This window comes from Pseudopipra pipra, chromosome 9 (genome assembly GCF_036250125.1).
Source record: "Pseudopipra pipra isolate bDixPip1 chromosome 9, bDixPip1.hap1, whole genome shotgun sequence".
Lineage (NCBI taxonomy): Eukaryota > Metazoa > Chordata > Aves > Passeriformes > Pipridae > Pseudopipra > Pseudopipra pipra.
The window spans coordinates 27,659,012-27,677,511 of record NC_087557.1 but is presented as its reverse complement, the minus strand read 5'-3'; the positions used below and the strand labels follow the sequence as shown (position 1 = coordinate 27,677,511).

The 18,500-nt window shown below is 44.3% G+C and overlaps 1 protein-coding gene across 2 annotated transcripts in view; it reads left to right on the top strand.

Moving 5' to 3' along the window:
- DMAP1 (DNA methyltransferase 1 associated protein 1) overlaps positions 1 to 18,500 on the top strand; it is a 30,705-nt gene that overhangs the window by 2,194 nt on the left and 10,011 nt on the right. For both annotated transcript variants that reach the window (XM_064665417.1, XM_064665416.1), the window contains exons 3-8: positions 1,133 to 1,224; positions 1,833 to 2,028; positions 6,367 to 6,525; positions 7,670 to 7,837; positions 8,807 to 8,992; positions 11,849 to 11,920. In XM_064665417.1, coding sequence (XP_064521487.1) covers positions 1,133 to 1,224; positions 1,833 to 2,028; positions 6,367 to 6,525; positions 7,670 to 7,837; positions 8,807 to 8,992; positions 11,849 to 11,920 — 873 coding nt within the window. The remainder of the gene's footprint in view (positions 1 to 1,132; positions 1,225 to 1,832; positions 2,029 to 6,366; positions 6,526 to 7,669; positions 7,838 to 8,806; positions 8,993 to 11,848; positions 11,921 to 18,500) is intronic.

Below are 18,500 nucleotides of genomic sequence, written 5' to 3'. Positions count from 1 at the left end.
GGGGATTCCAGAAGGCTGTCTTCAAACAGGGTGTGTGGTGACCCATGGGTAAGTGCCTGGGTTGGCCTTACATTGCTCCTGGGCAAAGTGATGGACACACCAGGAGAGAGGTGTTTGATTAGGGATGAAAAGGTGCTGATATAATGCATGTCTGTCATGAAGTTTTATGGAAAGCAGTTGTAGTCCAAGCTGACACGTTATTATTTTTTCAGTGGGATCTTGAATTTGCTTGGTAAAGGTGACTGTGTGGATTTAACACAATTTATGATACAGTGTTAGTTTTATCAGAAAAATATTCTGATTTGAAAGTCGGTGGTGATACAGTAAACAAGTATGTAATAGTAGTGACGTGACTACTATTATAGAGATGGTACAGTTAGACCAAATGCTCAGTAAATTTGTCCCACTTAAATAAAGTGCAACTTCTTAGTGTGGCTGTTACTGTATCTGCCTGAATCCTAAGCTGATGATCTCATAAAGTTGTATATGTGGTGTGAGTTGAACTGTATCTTAGAAACCATCAGTTCTGACAAGGTAGGGGCCGGGTTGAGTCCTGTACCCTGAATTCCTTGTATGAAGAAACTATGTAAAAAAAAAATTGTTTGCTGTATAAATGGGAGAGCTGAGTTGGGACCGGAGAGTTTTTGTAGGTGGTACAGGTAGTTTTGCTGAGGGGCTGCTGCAAGGGCTTGATCACAGCTGGTAAAAACTGAAGTTGCTGCAGAACAAAGTGACAAAGACTAAGACGGGCTGGGAAGACATTTCTTATTATCGTCTCTAAAAGGTAGAGAAGCACTTAATTAAATGCATTAATACCTCTGTATGAGGACCTAGTGCTTACCTAGTACGAAAAGACTTAGTGCACCAGCCCCTGAAAACTACAGCCAGATGTTCAGCTTGGAATTTAAGTGTGTTATCAGCAAGTGTCTGAGTACTGGTGAGTGCTATCTCTGAAAGTGGGAACATTTTGTCTGTCAGTGTCTTCCACCAGGAACAGGCACTTTCCTGGAGAAATTCAAGGTGTCTAAACCCAGATAAAATTAAAAACCCTCACAGGACACCAGATTATATAGTTTAATGTTCCTTCAGGAATTGCTGCTTCTCAATCTAAAATGCAGTTCTTTTGTTTCAGAAAAAATCCAAGAAATCTTCAGAGACGTTGACGTTTAAGAGGCCAGAAGGAATGCACCGAGAAGTTTATGCACTTCTCTATTCTGACAAGAAGTAAGAGCTTATGGTCATCTGTGCAAGTTGTGGGGTGGCCTGGGCTTTTGGTGGCAGGGCAGTGTCCTCTTGAAACCAGGCGCAGTCTCGCTTCCCGGATTGATTCCCCTTTTGTGCTTGGCCCATGCTTGTGCCCTTCCCTAAGACAGTCATGGGGAGTGTCTGTCTTCTCTCTTCTAAATTTGAGGGGTTTGCTTGATGTAGGAAATGAATTAGATACAAGCACAATAGTCTAGTGCAGTGTTCTTACCCTCTGTATCTAATTCTCTCAGTCTCAACTGGGAACATTATCCACTTTTATTTCTGCAAAAAGAGTTCTGCAGCCTGTATTTATTATTTGTTATGGATCGTGCCTTTGCCTCAGAGGTCTCTTGCACAGTTTACTTTTCAGATGGTTCTGTCAAACCCATCTGTGCTGTGTATTCTGTCCTCTGATGAGGGAAGCATTGCAGTCTGAGAAGTGCAGAACTTGGAATAAAGCCTAAACTTGGGTTTTCCCACCCAATTAAACATTGTGGTGGCAGATTCCACTCTGAATCTGAAATCTCTTTGGGTTTCTCTTGGGCCACTCCTTGCTCCTCGTCAGCCAGCACTTTTCTCCACCACAGGGATGCACCTCCGCTGCTGCCAAGTGATACAACTCAGGGTTATCGAACAGTCAAAGCAAAACTGGGGTCCAAGAAAGTCCGGCCTTGGAAGTGGATGCCGTTCACCAATCCAGCCAGGAAAGATGGAGCAATGTTCTACCACTGGAGGAGAGCAGCAGAGGAAGGGAAGGACTACCCTTTTGCCAGGTTCAATAAAGTAAGTGGGAGCACTTTCAAACAAAAGCATATAAATAGCAGCTGGAAAATACCCTTCAGTCAGCTTCTTGACTGTCCAGAGAGGAAGTTGGTTCTTTCAACAAGTGAAGGCTGTGTTAGGTTTGGTAATTGCATTTTAAATTGCAGCATGGCCTGCAGCCATGTGACCACAGACTCCAAATCATTCAAGCAAAGTGGGCTCCATGTGTGGTCAGAGCTTGCTGGAGGCCCCTGTGTTTCAGGTGTGCAGTCATTGATTTGGTGAGGAGGCACTCTACCATCTCTCTCAGTTCCTGACCAACATCCTCCCCCTGATTACAGGCTCAGGGTACTCAAAGATATTCTATTCTGAGTGAGACATTAAAGTCATAAGTCTTGTTATTTTTCCCAGTATGAAAAAAATTACTTGAGCTTCATGGCCAAAAAGCTGGCTTGCAACCTTTTGGCCAGATTCCAGCACAGATGCTGAATTACGTTGTGTTCCGTCTGAAATTGCTCTTGTGGTATCAGTGTGGTGCAGTACCCTGTTCTTTGCGTCTTATATTAAATTGTCACAATGTGTTGTTGTAATCTCCTGCTGTCTTTTGTCCCAGATGTATCTGCTTTGAGTGGCTGGACCTTTCATGTCTATGCACAAAGAAAAGTACATCAAGATTTATACTTCAAAGCGAGGACCTCCAAAGTTAGGAAGGAGCGGAGTTAGGGTGCCTCCATAATGTAATTTAACTCCCTTCATGATGCAAATCTGAAAGGGTAAAAAAAAGCATGTGCTAACATGATTCCACAAAAGCTCTGCTTGTGTGTAACCGTATACAATATTTTAAGTTTGTAACCCACAGAGCATCAGCTCTAACAAAGCTTGGCTTCCTGCAGAGTTAAGTGGTTGGTTGACCTTATATGTTAGAAGGCTCAAGCTCTGACTGATGCTTTTCCTCTTGCTGGGACATTGGTAAGAGCCTCCTGTGGTATCTCTTCTCTGATGTCTGGGGTGGAAGTCTGAAGTATGACTCACTTAGTCAAGGCACCTACCTAGCTGTCTGAGTGAAACTTTGTGAGGCTAATTGTCTCCAAGACTTTACTGCTGCAGCTGGCTTTGGCTGAGTTCAGCTGAGTTTATCAGAGGAGGCCACACATGGGTGTTGTAATTATACAATTCTCGTTTCCTTAACTTTATCAGGTACTGTGAATTGACAGACAGAAGAGCCTTCAGCAAGGCTGTAACCTTTAGATTAGTGGTACAGACCTCTGCCATCTGCACAATCACATAATATTAGGAGCAAGTTGTTACCCTTGTGGTTCTGTAGTTAAGAAGGTCGAAGGCAAGATGAAGAGTTTTGCAGATATTTGTTGTGTTAGGGGAATTTTATTTAGTTTTCCAGACTCTTTAGTGGGTTCCTTCTCTCATACTTGATACCTTTGCCTGAATCTCTCGCTCCCCTTGGCATGAGGCTATTTTCCTGTGTAGTCTGTCCTGTTGGTCGCTCAAGCTACTTAACCCAGCTCCTGAGTCACTGCTCAGTTGCTTCCCTTTTGTCTGTGCTTCCAGTCTCCAAACCAAATCCCTCCTCTTCATTGTGAGATCCAAAATGTAAGCTTGGGTTTCACCGTGTACACTGAGCCTTGTTTCAGGGTGTGAAATAGAAGTATGAAAGCAGCTTTCCTGGTGTTAGAGCAAAGCCCTGTCTCAGCTGATATTCTTTTTCTGGCTACCATCAGTACAGGCTTAGAGAAGGAGCATGAGAATGGGGCAAATATATTTTTTTCCTAGCTTCTTGTGGTCTTTGGCTTAAGGATTTCTTAACTTGGAATTTGTGTTTAATAATTCTTGCTAGGTATGTTCAGGGCAGAAAGCTGCTCTGTGAATATCCCATGGTAATGAGTTCTTCAGGTTAATTTTGTGTGGTGTGCAGTGGTGCTTTCTTCTGCTCATTTCAAACTGCTGCCTTGAGGTTTCATTTAGTGCCTCTGAGATCTCGTGTTACATAATGTAGTAAATGGTCCTTGCTGTGTACTGTGTTTTCTGTAATTTGACATGCCCTCCTGTGCACTGTCTCACCTTCGTTGTTCTCAAATATCCTTTCTTTTGAAATGGGTGGACTAGGAATGAGTGTTTCACTTATGAAAGCTTGGTGGGTTTGTACGTGGGCTGTGTTTCTCTATTTCCCTCATCACTCTTACTGTTCACTTTGTCTTTTCACCACTACTAGGCATTGTGCTGATGTTTTTTTACAGAACTGTCTCATGGCTCCAGGATCCTGAGCAGTTTCAGCTAATTTAATGCTCATCATTGTGTGAGTTTATAGTGTAAAATGTTGGACTGAGAGAGGTTTTCTGGGCCATTGAATCCTCCTCTTGGCTCTTTTGGGTCCTGCCACCATCCAGTCCCTTTCATAAACTGATCAAGTTCCTTTTGAAAAGCACTTGGCTTTTCCTGCCCCTCTGCTTCCTTGGGAAGCTGTTCCAGACTGTCTCTGCTCCATTTCATTTCCAGGTTAGATTTTCCATGTTAAATTGGCATTTTTTTGCAAGTTGGTTTCTTTCGTTCTTATTTCAGTTGTTCTTTTCTTCCCAGGGATGTTCCTTTCGTTTCATCTAGCATACTTGAAGTCTGCAGATTCCCTTCCAGACTTCCTTTGCAAGGCTGCTTTCTCTTCCAGGCTGCTGTGGGAAGACAAGCTCTCCACCCCATTTTTCATCCTCGTTGCTCTTCTCTCTACTTGTTTCCATTTCAGTTCATCTTTCCTGACCAGGGATCAGTAGTGTTGTAGTTGGTATTCCTGCCAGTATTCTTGTTGTGCAACTGAAACACTGCTGGTTTCTGCTGGAAATCCCTCTCTGGGAGTCATATTTGCCTTCTCATGGTCACATTGCATTCGAACGTGTAGTCATCCCATGGTGGGCTCAAGCTTTCCATCTGTTCCCACCTTCTCACTTCTCAGTGGTTCTCACCTAAGCAACCATGAGTGGGGGCTGAGGAAGTGTTATGGAAGTGCCTTTGCTCTTGTTGCACTCTCTTGTCTGGTGAGGTGTCTGCCACCTTCCCTTCCATCCACTGCAGAGGGCCATGCTGGCTCTTCTCATGTGTGTGTGCTACTTGAGAAATTATTTTGTTTCATGATGTACATGGAACATCCTTACAGTGTCTAGTAGGATGGCACATTGCTCCAGGTGGAAGTGGGACTTGAAGGTTGAGGTGCAGTGCATCCCCAAGAGATATGCTTTGGGCTTCTTGTGTCTAAGTGAGGGAAGAACAGCAGTAGACCTAAAGAGGCTGTTATTTGGAGGCTCAGAAATGCTCCTCAGAGATGTTCATGAGGATGACTTTCCTGGTATAGACCATGGGGCTGTAGAGGTGTTGAAGCACATGTGCTGCTCACATGCACACCACGTTTTCTTGTGGAGGCAGGATCTCCTCAGGCTGAGCAAAGTTTTACCGCAGGAGTGGCTGGAGGGGGTAAGGAGGGAAAGCACAGGCTTGTTTACACTTTTGCTTTACCACATGCTAGGGTTTCCCCTAATATACTAAGTATTTTTACTGTTCCTTTAGTACTCATGTGATACTTGTGTTCTGGATAGAGGCCTTGCAGAGCAGTTCCAGGCTGAGGACAGTGGCGTGGGCTTGGCCTTTTAGGCACCTTGGGACACTGAGAATTGGACTGTTGTTTGGCCCTGTGGCTCTGCTGGAGAAAGGGTGGATGAGGAAGAGAGGGACAAAGTTGTTTACCGAGTTTATGGCCCTCACTTGTACAGTACTCAGCATTTCAGATCTTCCTGGTGCTGTCTGCATGGAACATGAAAGGAGCAGGTTGAGTATCAAAGCAGAAGGTGTGCAAAAGGCTGGGCACTACTGCTCCTTGCCTTTCCTGTTCATCCTGTACAAGTGAGTGTGTCCCAACCCAAGAAAAGAGTCAACTGTCAAAGCAGTTTATGCCAAGGTATTGATGTTGCTGTATGGGAGGAATGCAGGGAGGCTGGCTGAACCTTGGTTTCACTGTCATGTTGGCCTGATAATTTTGAAACCTATAGTCAGGATGTGGCTTGCTGACCTCTGCCTGTGTCAGCAACCTGAAATTGGTTTCAGCCTTCCAGGTTGCAGTTCCTGGTTGGCTCCCCAGAATGTCATGTTTATGGCCCTGGGATCACACATTTGCTCCATATCAAGTCCTCTGCCTGCTTGTCATGTTTCCTACCCTGATGACTCATTGCTCAGGGTCATGGCAGCCCCTTCCTGTCAGTGCCGTGCTCATGTTCTTGGCTCAGGTATCCCGGCCCTTACCAGCTGGCAGCGAGGAGGGCAGTGCCGCAGGAGAGCTACCGTGGTTTTCTTTTCTCTACACAGACAGTGCAGGTACCTGTCTACTCGGAGCAGGAGTACCAGATGTATCTCCACGACGATGCGTGGACCAAAGCTGAGACAGACCACCTCTTCGACCTGGCTCGGCGCTTTGATCTGCGCTTCGTGGTCATTCACGACCGCTACGATCACCAGCAGTTCAAGGTGAGTCCTGGGGGCCAAGGTGCTCCTAAGAAACCTGCTGCTATGGCATGTGCAGGGCTTTCTGCGCTTAAAAGACCAAATTACCCTTTGTATCAACTTCATTAGGGGAAAATAATGGATTATTGGCAGCAAGGAATATTGAATTTCCGGCACAGGGCATTGCTGCTTGCTTTGTTTGTAATTAAATCCACTGTGACTTGTGCTCATTCCCTGTTGTGTTTTATTAGAAAGTTAGAAGGTTTGCACATGCCAGGAGAATAGCTTGTTGTTCCTTGAAGGTAAGGCAGCTGGGGAGTTTGTTTAGCTGAGTAGGCTAGGTGTTTTGGATTCCAGCCTAGGCCCTTGGAGAAGAGTCTGCTAACGAATGCTGGAGATTGGGACTTTCCCTGGTACTGCTCCTGATTTATGGTCTGACCTGGTGGGGGTTTCCACCATCTCTGCCATGAAACAGGGACCATCAGTGGTCTGGAAATGCAACCCTGGTGTCATAATCTTAAATATCCTATAACTACTGGTTCCATGCTTCCTGGTGACGTAGGGAAAGATGTGACTCGTACAGAACAGCTCCAAATGCTGGAGCTTTTTCTTGCACTCTGAAATGCTCACATGAAGAGCCTCTAGCAAAGTGAACTAACAAGAGTCTGCCCAGCTGGGCAGCCCAGACACCCTTGGTGCCTGTGGTAATGGAACACAGCTCAGGCTCCGTGATGATGGGCAGTGAATTGTTGCAGCTGATACCATCTTGGTTGTGGCTTGAACGACCATTGTCTGGAGCAGCTCAGAGACTTTGTTGCAGTTTCCTGCTCGAAGGTTTTCTCCTCTCAACTCTCTTTGCATCCTTTTATCTGGGGGTGCTCCACTGCTGTGTTGTCTCTAAACCCTCAGTGGAATAGCTGGACCCTTTGAGTGGTGTTTTTAAAGCAGTAGCTGTGAACCCATGGCAGTTAATTCACACAGCTCACTGAGAAACTCCTCCTTCCCTGTCATTCCTTCAGCAGTGGCAAAGCTTCCTGCTGGTCTTGCTCCCAGGCATTGTGTCTTGTCTTGCATCTGACATCCTTCAGCCAGTGGTCCTTGAGTGGCTACTGCACAAGGTTTTGCTTGGTACTTCCATAATGTTGTCTTCCTGTGATGTCTTCCACAGAAAAGATCAGTGGAGGACCTGAAGGAACGATATTACCACATTTGTGCCAAGCTGGCTAATATTCGTGCAGCTCCAGGCACAGACCTGAAAATCCCAGTCTTTGATGCTGGCCATGAGAGACGAAGGAAGGAACAACTGGAAAGGCTTTACAATAGGACACCAGAGCAGGTAACCTGGTCAAGAGAGCATCACTCCTCCAAAAGATTTGTAAGTTCAGTCAGTAGGTGCATGATATGGGCCAGAGGGTGGGAAAGGAAAAGAAAGGCTGGACAGCAAAAGAGCAATACCTGAGTACTGCTTTTGGTTTTGGATTAATGTCAATTTAAGGGGTATAAAAGGACAATAACTGAGAAATCTGACTACACAGGAGAAAGGGCTATGTGAGCAGAGTTATGGTCTCTGGTAACTGCCAGGACCTTGTCAGTGACACTTATTGGACTAGTCCTCTGGATAGAAACAAATTCTCAGATCAATGCCCTCATGAGTCCCAGAGTCTCGTGAGGAGAGAATTATTTCCTTGAGAGAAAAAGTCTTGCCAGAAAACATCAAAACCTGTAAATCTGTATGTTTAGTTCTCCTCTTTGCTGAAGCTATGTAACGGTCCCACAGTTTAGAGGTTAAGAAACTGTGTGTTCCCCAAAGGCTGGGGGAGAGCATCCTTTTCAGTTAGTAGTTCCCTCTATGGACAAGTTCATGCATGTAGTTACTCTACTTGTGCTTTCCTCATTGACAGGCGTCAGTACTAGGCATAGCTGCTCTAGGTTCAGTTTGCTGTGTCTGGGAAGGGAAGCCAGCTTTTCACAACACTGCATTTTGCAGCTATGGCGTATTTGGACTTTTTTACCCATCTGTCTGTGCTCTTGGTCTCTTTGGAGATGAGATTAGTCATTTATGGATGCTGATGTAGGGTGCATCATGGATGTTGTGATACAGCACCTGCCAGATTGTAGAGTGGCATTGCCATGGACGCAGGGTAAGGTTATGGAACATAATGTGCTCTACAAGTCCAAAATGTTAAGCAGGAACATAAAATCATTCCCAGGCTGGCCTGGGGCAGAGCTGTAATCGGTAGATGGCCCCCTTGACTTGCCAGGCTTCCTCTGCTCTCTGATTGCCTTGTCGTTCTCTGGTCTGCAGGTGGCAGAAGAAGAATACCTCATCCAGGAGCTCCGCAAAATTGAAACCAGGAAGAAAGAGAGAGAAAAGAGAACCCAAGACCTGCAGAAGCTCATCACAGCTGCTGACACCACAACTGAGCAGAGGCGTGCCGAGCGCAAGGCTCCCAAGAAGAAGCTGCCACAGAAGAAGGAGACAGAGAAGCCTGTAAACACTTCTCTCTTTTTCCTTCTTTTTTTTTTTTTTTTTTAATTTCCCCTGTTTATGCTCTGGCTGGGTAATGTGTTTTTCTTCAGCAACCCTAGAGGGATCAGACCCTTTTTGGGCAGGGAGAGCAACTGCTGGCTGCCTTCTGGGAGATGTTTTTTTGGTTGCATCTTTGAAAGGCAGATTAGTGTAAGACAACCATTGTCAGTGTCCTCTGGTGTGCTCTCTGTCTCTCTCTCCTTTGAAAAATGCTGCTTTAAGTCTTGTTTCTCTTTCCTTCCCTGAGAAACGAGATGAAATGATGCCAGCCATTCATGCATCATGGCAAGGAGAAACATCTATCTCCCTGCTTCTCCCAAGTGTATTCTGTTACTGCTCTGTAGGGTTGGCCCACATACCCATTGTCTTTCACCTGCCTTCTTTTTCTAGTCCAAGTTTTCCTTTCCTCCCCATCTCCTGAGTCTCAGCAGCATCTCCCCAAGTTCAGTACATGCCCCTCTCCTGATCCTCAGCTGCGATCAGAGCAGCCCTGCTGTGGGACTCTTGTATTCTGGGACCTATTGGTATTTCTCCCTGAGCTGAGCTGAAGTCTAAGGAGTCCAGAACACAGGTTTCAGTTCACATTTGATGCTACCTCAGTTTCCCTTTCTGGAAAGAGGAGGACAGCATGGACTGATATAAATTCAGTACTTTCAGTAGGAAAGGGCTGTTAAAAAAATCTCAGATGTTTCCAGTGAGTCCCTGGGAATTCCTGTCCATTCACCTTGTGAACAGAGAGCACTTTTCTCCAAAAGGTTCTATACAGGGAGGGGAGAGAAGTAGTGAATGCTAGACAGTTTTTTCTTGAACTGTGCCTAATGGCCACCACTTCCTCAAAACACTCTTTCAGTGTGTTGTGTCCCGTGTGTGTCCCTGCTATGTGATGAATATAGTATCACTGGGCACCTCATGCCTTGAATTCCCTTGAGGGTTCATCTGGGAAAGCTCAGCCATAGCTGACATATCTCCTTCTAAAGAAAGCAGTTCATCGATGTGGTAATGAAAAAAGAGGGCTAGAGAATGGTGCTGGAAAGATGCTGAGGATGCCAAGGCAAGGGAGTCCACCCCTAGATGTTGGCTGGTGCCTGTCTGCAGGCACGTAGTGGATGGGCACGCCAGGGTGGGCAGAGAAGCAGTTTCTGTTGTTGCACTAGCATCATTTCAACCATGACAGAGTCCATTAGGAGTCAATTACCAACTATAGCCGGGAAATGTTAAGAAAAAAATTGCATTTTAACTAAGAATTTGAATCGGGAGCTGCATCAGCATCATTTCAACAAAGGAAAATCATTTACCAAAGAGTCAATTGAGGTTGAAGCGTTTACAGCATGTACAGGCTGTACAGGCACACGAGGCAAAAGAACCCATTTAATTGCTTATGTGCCGAGCGCAGTCGGAGTGGGCTCGGCTGAGGCAACGATGCTGATTTACCCTCACTGCTTCTGTCAGGGTGTTCAGCAACAGGCTGAGGGGCAGAGTTCGGGGAGTCTGACAGCCAGCCTTCATCCAAAGGAAGCAGAGAGGATTGGTTTTTGATTGCAGCCTTGTTTGTCTCTAATAATGTGAGCAGGGAGGCTATATCCTACCACAGACCAGAGTGATCTCTGCAAGTTCATGGGCCCTGTTGGTACTTAGAGAATACCTTTTCCTTCATGGTCCTATTTAGGACTCTCTTCCTGGGCCCTCTGTTTATTTGACCGACAACAGATAACTGAAATAATGTTAATGCCTGGCCACCTCAAGACCAGGACACAGAGATAGCTGATAGAGATGTGAGAGTCATTGGTAGGGAACTTTAGAAATCAAGTCACTGCCCTTCAGCATCTCTTATGATCTTGGGGCAGCCCTGCTTGTCTCAGCCCTGTCTGGAACAAACAAAGAACAACCTGCAGGGCCTCTCTGCAGAGAAATGTGGGAGCAGCAAGGCAAATGATGTCTCTAGAGAAACTGGGAGATCTGAGGTGACTCTTCCCTTTGGAAAAATATGGTTGTGCATGTGTTTTGCAGAGGTTGTGGCTATTCTTAGGTTGAATCATGAGTATTGTTTACCCATTCAGGGGACCCCACCCCATTCAGTGCACAGGGCCCTGCAGATAGCCTGGTTTAATGGTTTAAAGGTTTGCTCAGCAGCACAGACTTTTTAAAGACTTTTTATTTCTTTCCATTTTGTTGAAATGCAACTAAATGCCGTAGTGTTAGTGACAACAGCATTGGAAGTTTGCTGCATTTTACTGCTATGCTTAAAATGTGAATTGAGTAAGAAAGAAAACTGTCTAATGAGTGGACAAATGGCAAAACATGTATGAACAGCAGGCTTCCCTGGAGGGGGCCAGTCATTGCATCCTCATTAGTGGGCTCATGTCTGTACAGATCAGAGGTTTCTCAGCTCATTCCTTAGAGAGTTCGCAGTCAAAAGCCAAGATTTAGGGAAGTCCTGGGCTGTTTTGATCAGTGAAATGGGTCTAAGTTAGATAAGGATAATATTGGGCAAATGTGCATAAATACCATTTAGAGTCAGGGTTTCTGTGTGGATGGGTATGTGTCTGTGCAGAGCAGTGCATTCAAACCAACTGACCAAAAATGCTTGAGCTTTCCAAAGATACCTTGAACTGGAGTATTTCTCTCAGTGAATTGCTTGGGATTTTTCCACTGAATCCCATTGCTCGGGATTTTCCTCTTGCCTCAGCTCCGACATGTGGCCGTGGCAGGTGGTTCTCCGTCATAGGAAACAGTGTTTCCCCTTCAGATAGTCTCTCTATGAAATCTTGTGTTTCTTGTGTTTCCTCCCTCAACACATCCTGTTTCGATCTCTTTCAGGCTGTTCCCGAGACTGCTGGCATCAAGTTTCCTGACTTCAAATCTGCAGGTGTCACGCTGCGAAGCCAGAGGGTAGGCTGCTGTCCTGGTCCCGTGGGATCTCTGTTCATGTCTTTCAGTCTGCTTGTCTCTCTCCTCATCTGTTCTCCTTTTATAGCTAAAGAAAGTCAAGTTCTTGCCTCTAAAATAAGAAAGGAATTCCATAAATGTGGAAACTCAGAAACCTGGAATGCTGGCACTGTCAAAGGCAGCTCGTCGCCTTGCAGAGGCACCTGAACTTGCTGGTGTTTGTTGCTGGCGTGCCTGCTCTGCTGTTAGACACGTGTGACAGACCCAAATGGAGCTGTCCAGTCCAAGCAGATCTCACAGCCAAAACTAGTAGGCCTCATAAAGGACATATGTCAATAGCTGAGAAGTGCTTTCAGAGTGGTTTGAGTTGGAAGGGACCGTGAAGATCATCTCTAAGAACCGGATGTTCAGGTCGTGTCTTGAAAAAAACAGAGACACATAAACACATATGATTTTTAGCCTTTCTATTTCCATTACCTTAAAAAATATTTTCTGGAAAAGCCCCTCTGTTCATTCTGCTGCAGAGATATTCCTGAGAAAAGACTTGACACCTGCCTCTTAGCCACAGGTTTTAAGATATTGAGCAAGTTAAACCTGCTTGGCTGACTGAACGTTTTCAGGGGGGTTTTGACAGCAAAATCCTGTGTGCCCAGTACAAGTGCTAATTTCTAGTTGCTTTACTATAGCAAAGTTGGATAAGTAGGTTCCTTGCCTGGCACCCTCACTTGGCATAGTAATTTAAAAGACTGTTTTTATGGAATGTTCTTTTGTTGTCAGAATAGTTTCAGATCTTGCTGGGAACAGCCTGGGGCTGTTACTAGAAATGTGTTTGGGATCATGCTGCTTTGACATAGAGGTGCACGTGCATGTTAGAGGCAGGATGCCTCAGCAAGGTCACTGCTGAGGAACCCCTGGAGTGTACAAGTGCCACCATGTGCAGGCTACCTGTTTGAGTGAGGGGCTACAGCCTGGAGGAAATCACAATCAAGAGACAAGCAAGACTGCTGTGCGTGTGTTGAGATTTATGGAGACGTGGCAGATGTGTTCTCCGGCACTAAGATAAATAGAGTAATTTATGGAGATTGATTTGGATTTTGAAAACTAATAAGTGGTGGTTAATCTTTTCTATTTTTTTTTGCCCCCTCTGGAAGAGAAGCTGAGCAATAACCTATCAGTGATGGAACCATCTGGCAAAGCCGGCAGCCTTTTTGTGTGCCAAACAGGCAATTCGAATCCCAGCCTTCATGAAAATGGGTGCTACATGCTTTTATCTGTTCCCTTTAATGGTCACAAAATGCAGTGATAAGCTGAGGCATGACAGTCTGATTCAGTGACTTTTAGCCTGCGGTATCCAAGCTCCTGGAATGACCTAGAGCAACTTCTTATGCTCTGCTTGAAATTTTTAAGGAGATAAATGCTGTTATTAGAAGTACCGGTGGTTTGTGAATTAAAAAAGATGGTAAATCACTGATCTAGGTGAAAAAACAACACTCTGTTGTTTGAAAACATGAAACCCACCTCTAACCCAGTAGAATGAATTCATTTTTGTCTTTTAGCCAGTCACTTGGCTTCCTTATCCAAGTCTTCACTGTTTCTAAAATGGGAGCTATTAGACTCACTTGCTTCACAGATGCATGATGGGGAGAATTAATTACGTGAGGTCAGTACGGGCCTTTTGAACTGGTAAGAGGTGCTGAAGTGCTAAATGGTGTAGAGTTGACAATCCATGCTAATCCAAATGATTTTACTTGTGGGATTTCTGTGGCAAACCCTCTGCACTCCAGTGGTGTGGAATTGATCAGGGTGGGAGCTGACTGGGACTAAGTGAGGAATTGGGATGAATTGCTGGAAACTTGTACTCTGGCAACGTGCAGCCTAAGATGTTTTGCCCTTAGCACATTGGAAAATGATTTCTAAAAGCTTGTGATATCCTGCAGTAAGTTCTTTTGCCTGAGGACCTAAAGCGTTCCCCACCTAAAGGCTTCTATTGTCCTCCTTTATTTTGTACTTTGCTACTGTGCTTTACACTTTCCTGGTTAGGCGAAGTTGGATTTTGCACTGAGATCAGGGCTCAACCTCTGTCATGTGTGAAAAATGTACCATATCATCCCCAGGATAATAGCACTTACTCTTTGATTAGAGATTTTTTTTTTTTCCTGAGGATTTACAATTAGTCTGAAATCTTGAGTTAAAATTAATTTATAGAAATGAGTCCTTGAAGAAAAAGTTAGGAATCCGTATTCAACTTAATTTGTTCCCAGTAGTTTTTATGACAATAGCCCTGGCTTTTCAAATTCCCCCTGTCGTTACAGCTTACAAAATCTTATGGACAGGCTGAATTTGAAGACTATTTTTTTCCCCCCTAGGATTAATGGTCACTTACAGCCATTATTCTTCATAACCGAAAGTTTCTCCTTCAGCAGACGCTGAAGAGTAATCTTCTGCAGTGAGTTTGACAAGCTGCCTTCTATCAGAGTGCCTTCAGTCTCCCATTGTTCTCCATGGGACTGTGACCACAGGCAAAGAAGGCCACAGCCCCCGTGCCCTTGCTCTGCATGGGATTCCCCCTCTGCCTCCTGACAGCACAGGCTGCAAGTTTCTCTAAGGCAGTGGGAAACTGGGCATTATGAAAAGCTTCCTCTTAATTCAAGGCAGTGTACTGCCTTGGTGCCACTGAGAACAGGAGGCAGCAGCAGATGTTTTGGAAGGGGGCAAGCCTTTCAAGAGTTCCTTTGCCTTTGCTGTTAGTAAAACCGTGTTATGAAAATAAGATCAGAAATGTGTTATTAATCCTAAGCATTGCTTCTGGAAAACGTCCTGTTATACCAGGCCTGCTCAGCTGGGAGGGCAGACAGCCAAAGAGCCAGAGGACATGAAAGGTGGTAGGGAATTTGAACAGGGAAAGGTGAGGAAGAGACTAAACGAAAGCAGGGAGCTATGAGGAAGGAGTCCTTTGCTGAGGATCTGCCTGAAGGAAAGGAAAATGGGAGCTGTTGAACTTGAATCTTTTCCAGGACCCAGACAAACCAACAGTAACCACACATTTGTGATCTGGGCATCATGTTGCTTCTGTAGGGCAGAGCTGAGTTTGTTTTGGTTTCACCACAGTGTTTCTGTAGCATGTCATGTTCAGCTTTCTTTTAAGTTTAACCTTTGTCTTTGACTTCATTGTGTTTAAAGTGCTTGACTTTGGCATACCTAACATCTCTGCACTGTGTTTTGAGTTATTCTTCTCTCTTGACCCTTTCTGTGAATTTTAACTTATGATTTCGGTACTGCTGTTGAATTTTTGCAGCAGTGCTTTTAAGAAGGAAGGTGATGCATGGAAAGGTGTGGATGTTTGTCCCAACTCCTGCATGTTGAGGGATACATCTGTGTCCTTGCTCTGTTGTCATGGGTTTGGAAACAAAGGAACTGAAAGAGAATTGATTGAGTGATGTCTCATCTGGAAACAAGACAAAACTCCATGATGAAAAGGAGTTTGTAGAATTCTCAATCTGCAGAAAGGACTGAGGGATGTTCCAGCTTAGTCATTCAAAGCTGGCCTCCTCCCCTCAGAAAAGGCTTCCAGCCAGCAGCCTGGCTCCATATGCTAACTGGGATCTTGTAGACAATTTGCCAGTTGAACAAATTAAGAAAGAAGTAGAGGAAGGAAAACTACAAGTAGAGCTTTAGTATCCATTGATTCAAATATTCACACTCAACAGTTTTTAAATATTTAGTAGCCTGCTGAGCACTTTTTTTTAGCACTGATTAATGAATAAGAATTTACCATGGTTGTGGGGGAAAAGCATGTGTGTGAGTTTTTCCTTTTTTTTTTTTTTTAATTTTCTCAGAGTGAGAACTAAGTACTTACTGCACCTCCAAGGTGAATGATATTTCTAGAGGAAGATGGGGTTGTGTGTATGTGTTTAGACATGTTTATTCTCTGTATTTGATCTGACCTGTAATTAAATGGCCAAGCACGCTGCCTGTCTACTCTGCAGCGGAGACTCTTGGCTCTGTTCCTTCCCTGTCATTAATGCAAACCCAGACCTCATCGGCTGTGAACATGGGAAACATCTGTCTGTCCTCCTGTGATCAATGCTGTCCCTTCAGAGGTTCAGCTTTGGAAGCAGTTCCATAAAATATCAGTTATTTTTATTTGGATTTGATAAATCTAATTACTCGGAGCAATTAATTATTTATTTGTTTTGTATTGATTGCACTCCAAGGCATCCTGACATCAATCTGATGGAGATCAGCACACCGTTATTAGTTAGGAAAGTTTATGTTTCCAGGTCTGGACATCCCATGGATTAGTTAGCTGAGATGTGCTTGTTGCTTCTGTTAGCAATTTTTCATTAGCAAAGTTGTATGTTTTGCGCTCTACGAGAGAGTGGGCAAGAGTAATTTCCATGGGGAGCCTGACAGAAGTGTGGAAGGGAGGTAGTATTCTCATTTCTGTGAATAAAAGTTATGAACAAATGATGCAGGCTGGATCGAATTCATGTTGTGGTATTGCCATCTATTTGTTGTATTAGATGCCCTTTAATTAGGGCCAAGAGAGTGCTGGTGCATTTCCTAATCAAACTCCTGCCTGTAGAGAATGAAATAAAGCGAAAATATTGGTGCATTTATTTTTAAAGGGAACAGCAAAGGATACAAAATCTTGAATGAACTACAGAACGTGAATTCAGCACTTCTCTCCCTCCATTCTTGTTCTTAGCTAAACTAGTGTTTATTAGGTGCCTAATGAAAGGCACCTAATGTTAACTTGCTGAAAGAAAATGCATCCTTTACCTTTTTCGTGGAGGTTACTGGAGTGGGAGAGCATCTGGACCAAAGCCTTAGTAGGTTGTCAGGTGTAAAGAGAGCACTCTGGGTACAGGAATGGGGCCTTTAAAATAAACTGTAGTTCTGGAAAGGACTCACTGTGTTGCTGCTTCTGTTGAATCATCCAGTACCAAACAGTGCTCATGCAGCATGAGGCCTTTGTTTGTCAGTCCTGGCCCAATTTGAGAAGCTTTTACTACCTTTGTGTGCCTGTAGTGACACAGTCCTGAGTGCCATTCATTAGCTAATTTTATTGTATGTAACTTGTGCAGAGCTCCATATATATCACTTTTTTTTTCATTAGGGTAACCAATATAATGATCGGACTGTAATTAGTCACGGTGCTTTGTATTTGTGTGAGTGTAGATTCACTTAAATTATTTAAGAGAAAAGCGACATCAAGACTAAATGCATGTTTTGCTACAGTTTCTTGTGTCTGATCTGGAAGTTCACGAAAGGTTCTTATACTATGGGAGAGTATCCTTGGAGTTTCCCCTCCTGTGGACCATCTTAGGGCCCTCCCTGCGATCACAGCACACGCTTCTGTGCTCTGGAATTGTTTCAGTCAGATGCAGCTTAGGGGCTGCAGCCAGTCAGGTTTTCTGCAGCCACCTCTACAGGTCTCAGCTTGATCTCCATGCCTGTAGTGAGAGGCAGGGGTAGGACTGCAGGGGGAATCTGCAGATCTGCTTAAAGCAAAATTCTGTAGTGTCGTTCTGGTAATGCGTTTTTAGCATAAAATAGCCCCCAGTAGAAAATGTCCTGTGCAGCTCTTTCTTCTGCACCATGTATTTTCTTAATTTTCCTTACACAAACACTTTCTGTAGTCCTTTTGCATTTATTTTACAGGCTTGTGCTATTTTTAAAGCAAAAGGTATTTGAGGGCAGGGAATCTCAGGATTTGTAAGTGGTAGATAATGCTTTGCTTGCAGGAAGATGACCATCTTCTAAATGGCAGGCAGTCCTGGCAAGGTGTGAATTCTTCTTGTTTTCTCAGTTGTCTTGTTTCTTGTCACAAACTGTGTGTCAAACTGGGAGAAAGCTGGTGCTTTCTAGGTTTTCAGCCATCACTGTGTGGATTCCAAGTAATTCTAATTTTAGGCCACTAGATTTTAGTGTCAAAGCTATCTGTACCCCCTTCCTAGGGGAGAAAGGGTGGGAGAGTATAAAAACCTTGAATACCTTCTTGCCTGCACTGGTGAAAACCCATCATGCTGTGACATTGATGCTCCGGGACCTTTGGTTCCTTTAGGAGATCTCTCTTAGCTTTACCTCTTGAATCAGTGCTACAGATGAATAACGAGGCATTAATGTTTATAGGATCAGTGAGCTGCTACTTTGCCATATGCCTACATGTGCTGTGCTTCTCTGGAATCTGTTGGCCTCCCTCACCTTGACAAAGCTTTCACTAGGTGTATTTCTGTAAAACTGGTTTAGTTTACCGGGACGATTCAAGTACAGAATTTATATTTGTGTACAATTGATTTGGGGATTTGTGAGGTCTGTTTAACTTCAGTCCAAAAAGCCCCTGAAATAACCATTTACATAAGTTATTATAGTAATGTTTTCTTTTTAAAAGATTGGTTTATTTAGCATTAAGCCTCACTGATGGAGCAAGTTGGTGGTCACGTGCCACCCCAAAGAGATGGCAGCGTGTTTAATGTCTTACATAGCGTAGTAGAGATGGCACAGTGGTATTAATCCTTATTTTTACCTGTCCCAAATCTTAGTGTGACAGATCAGCAGGCACAGACATAAGACATAGAGT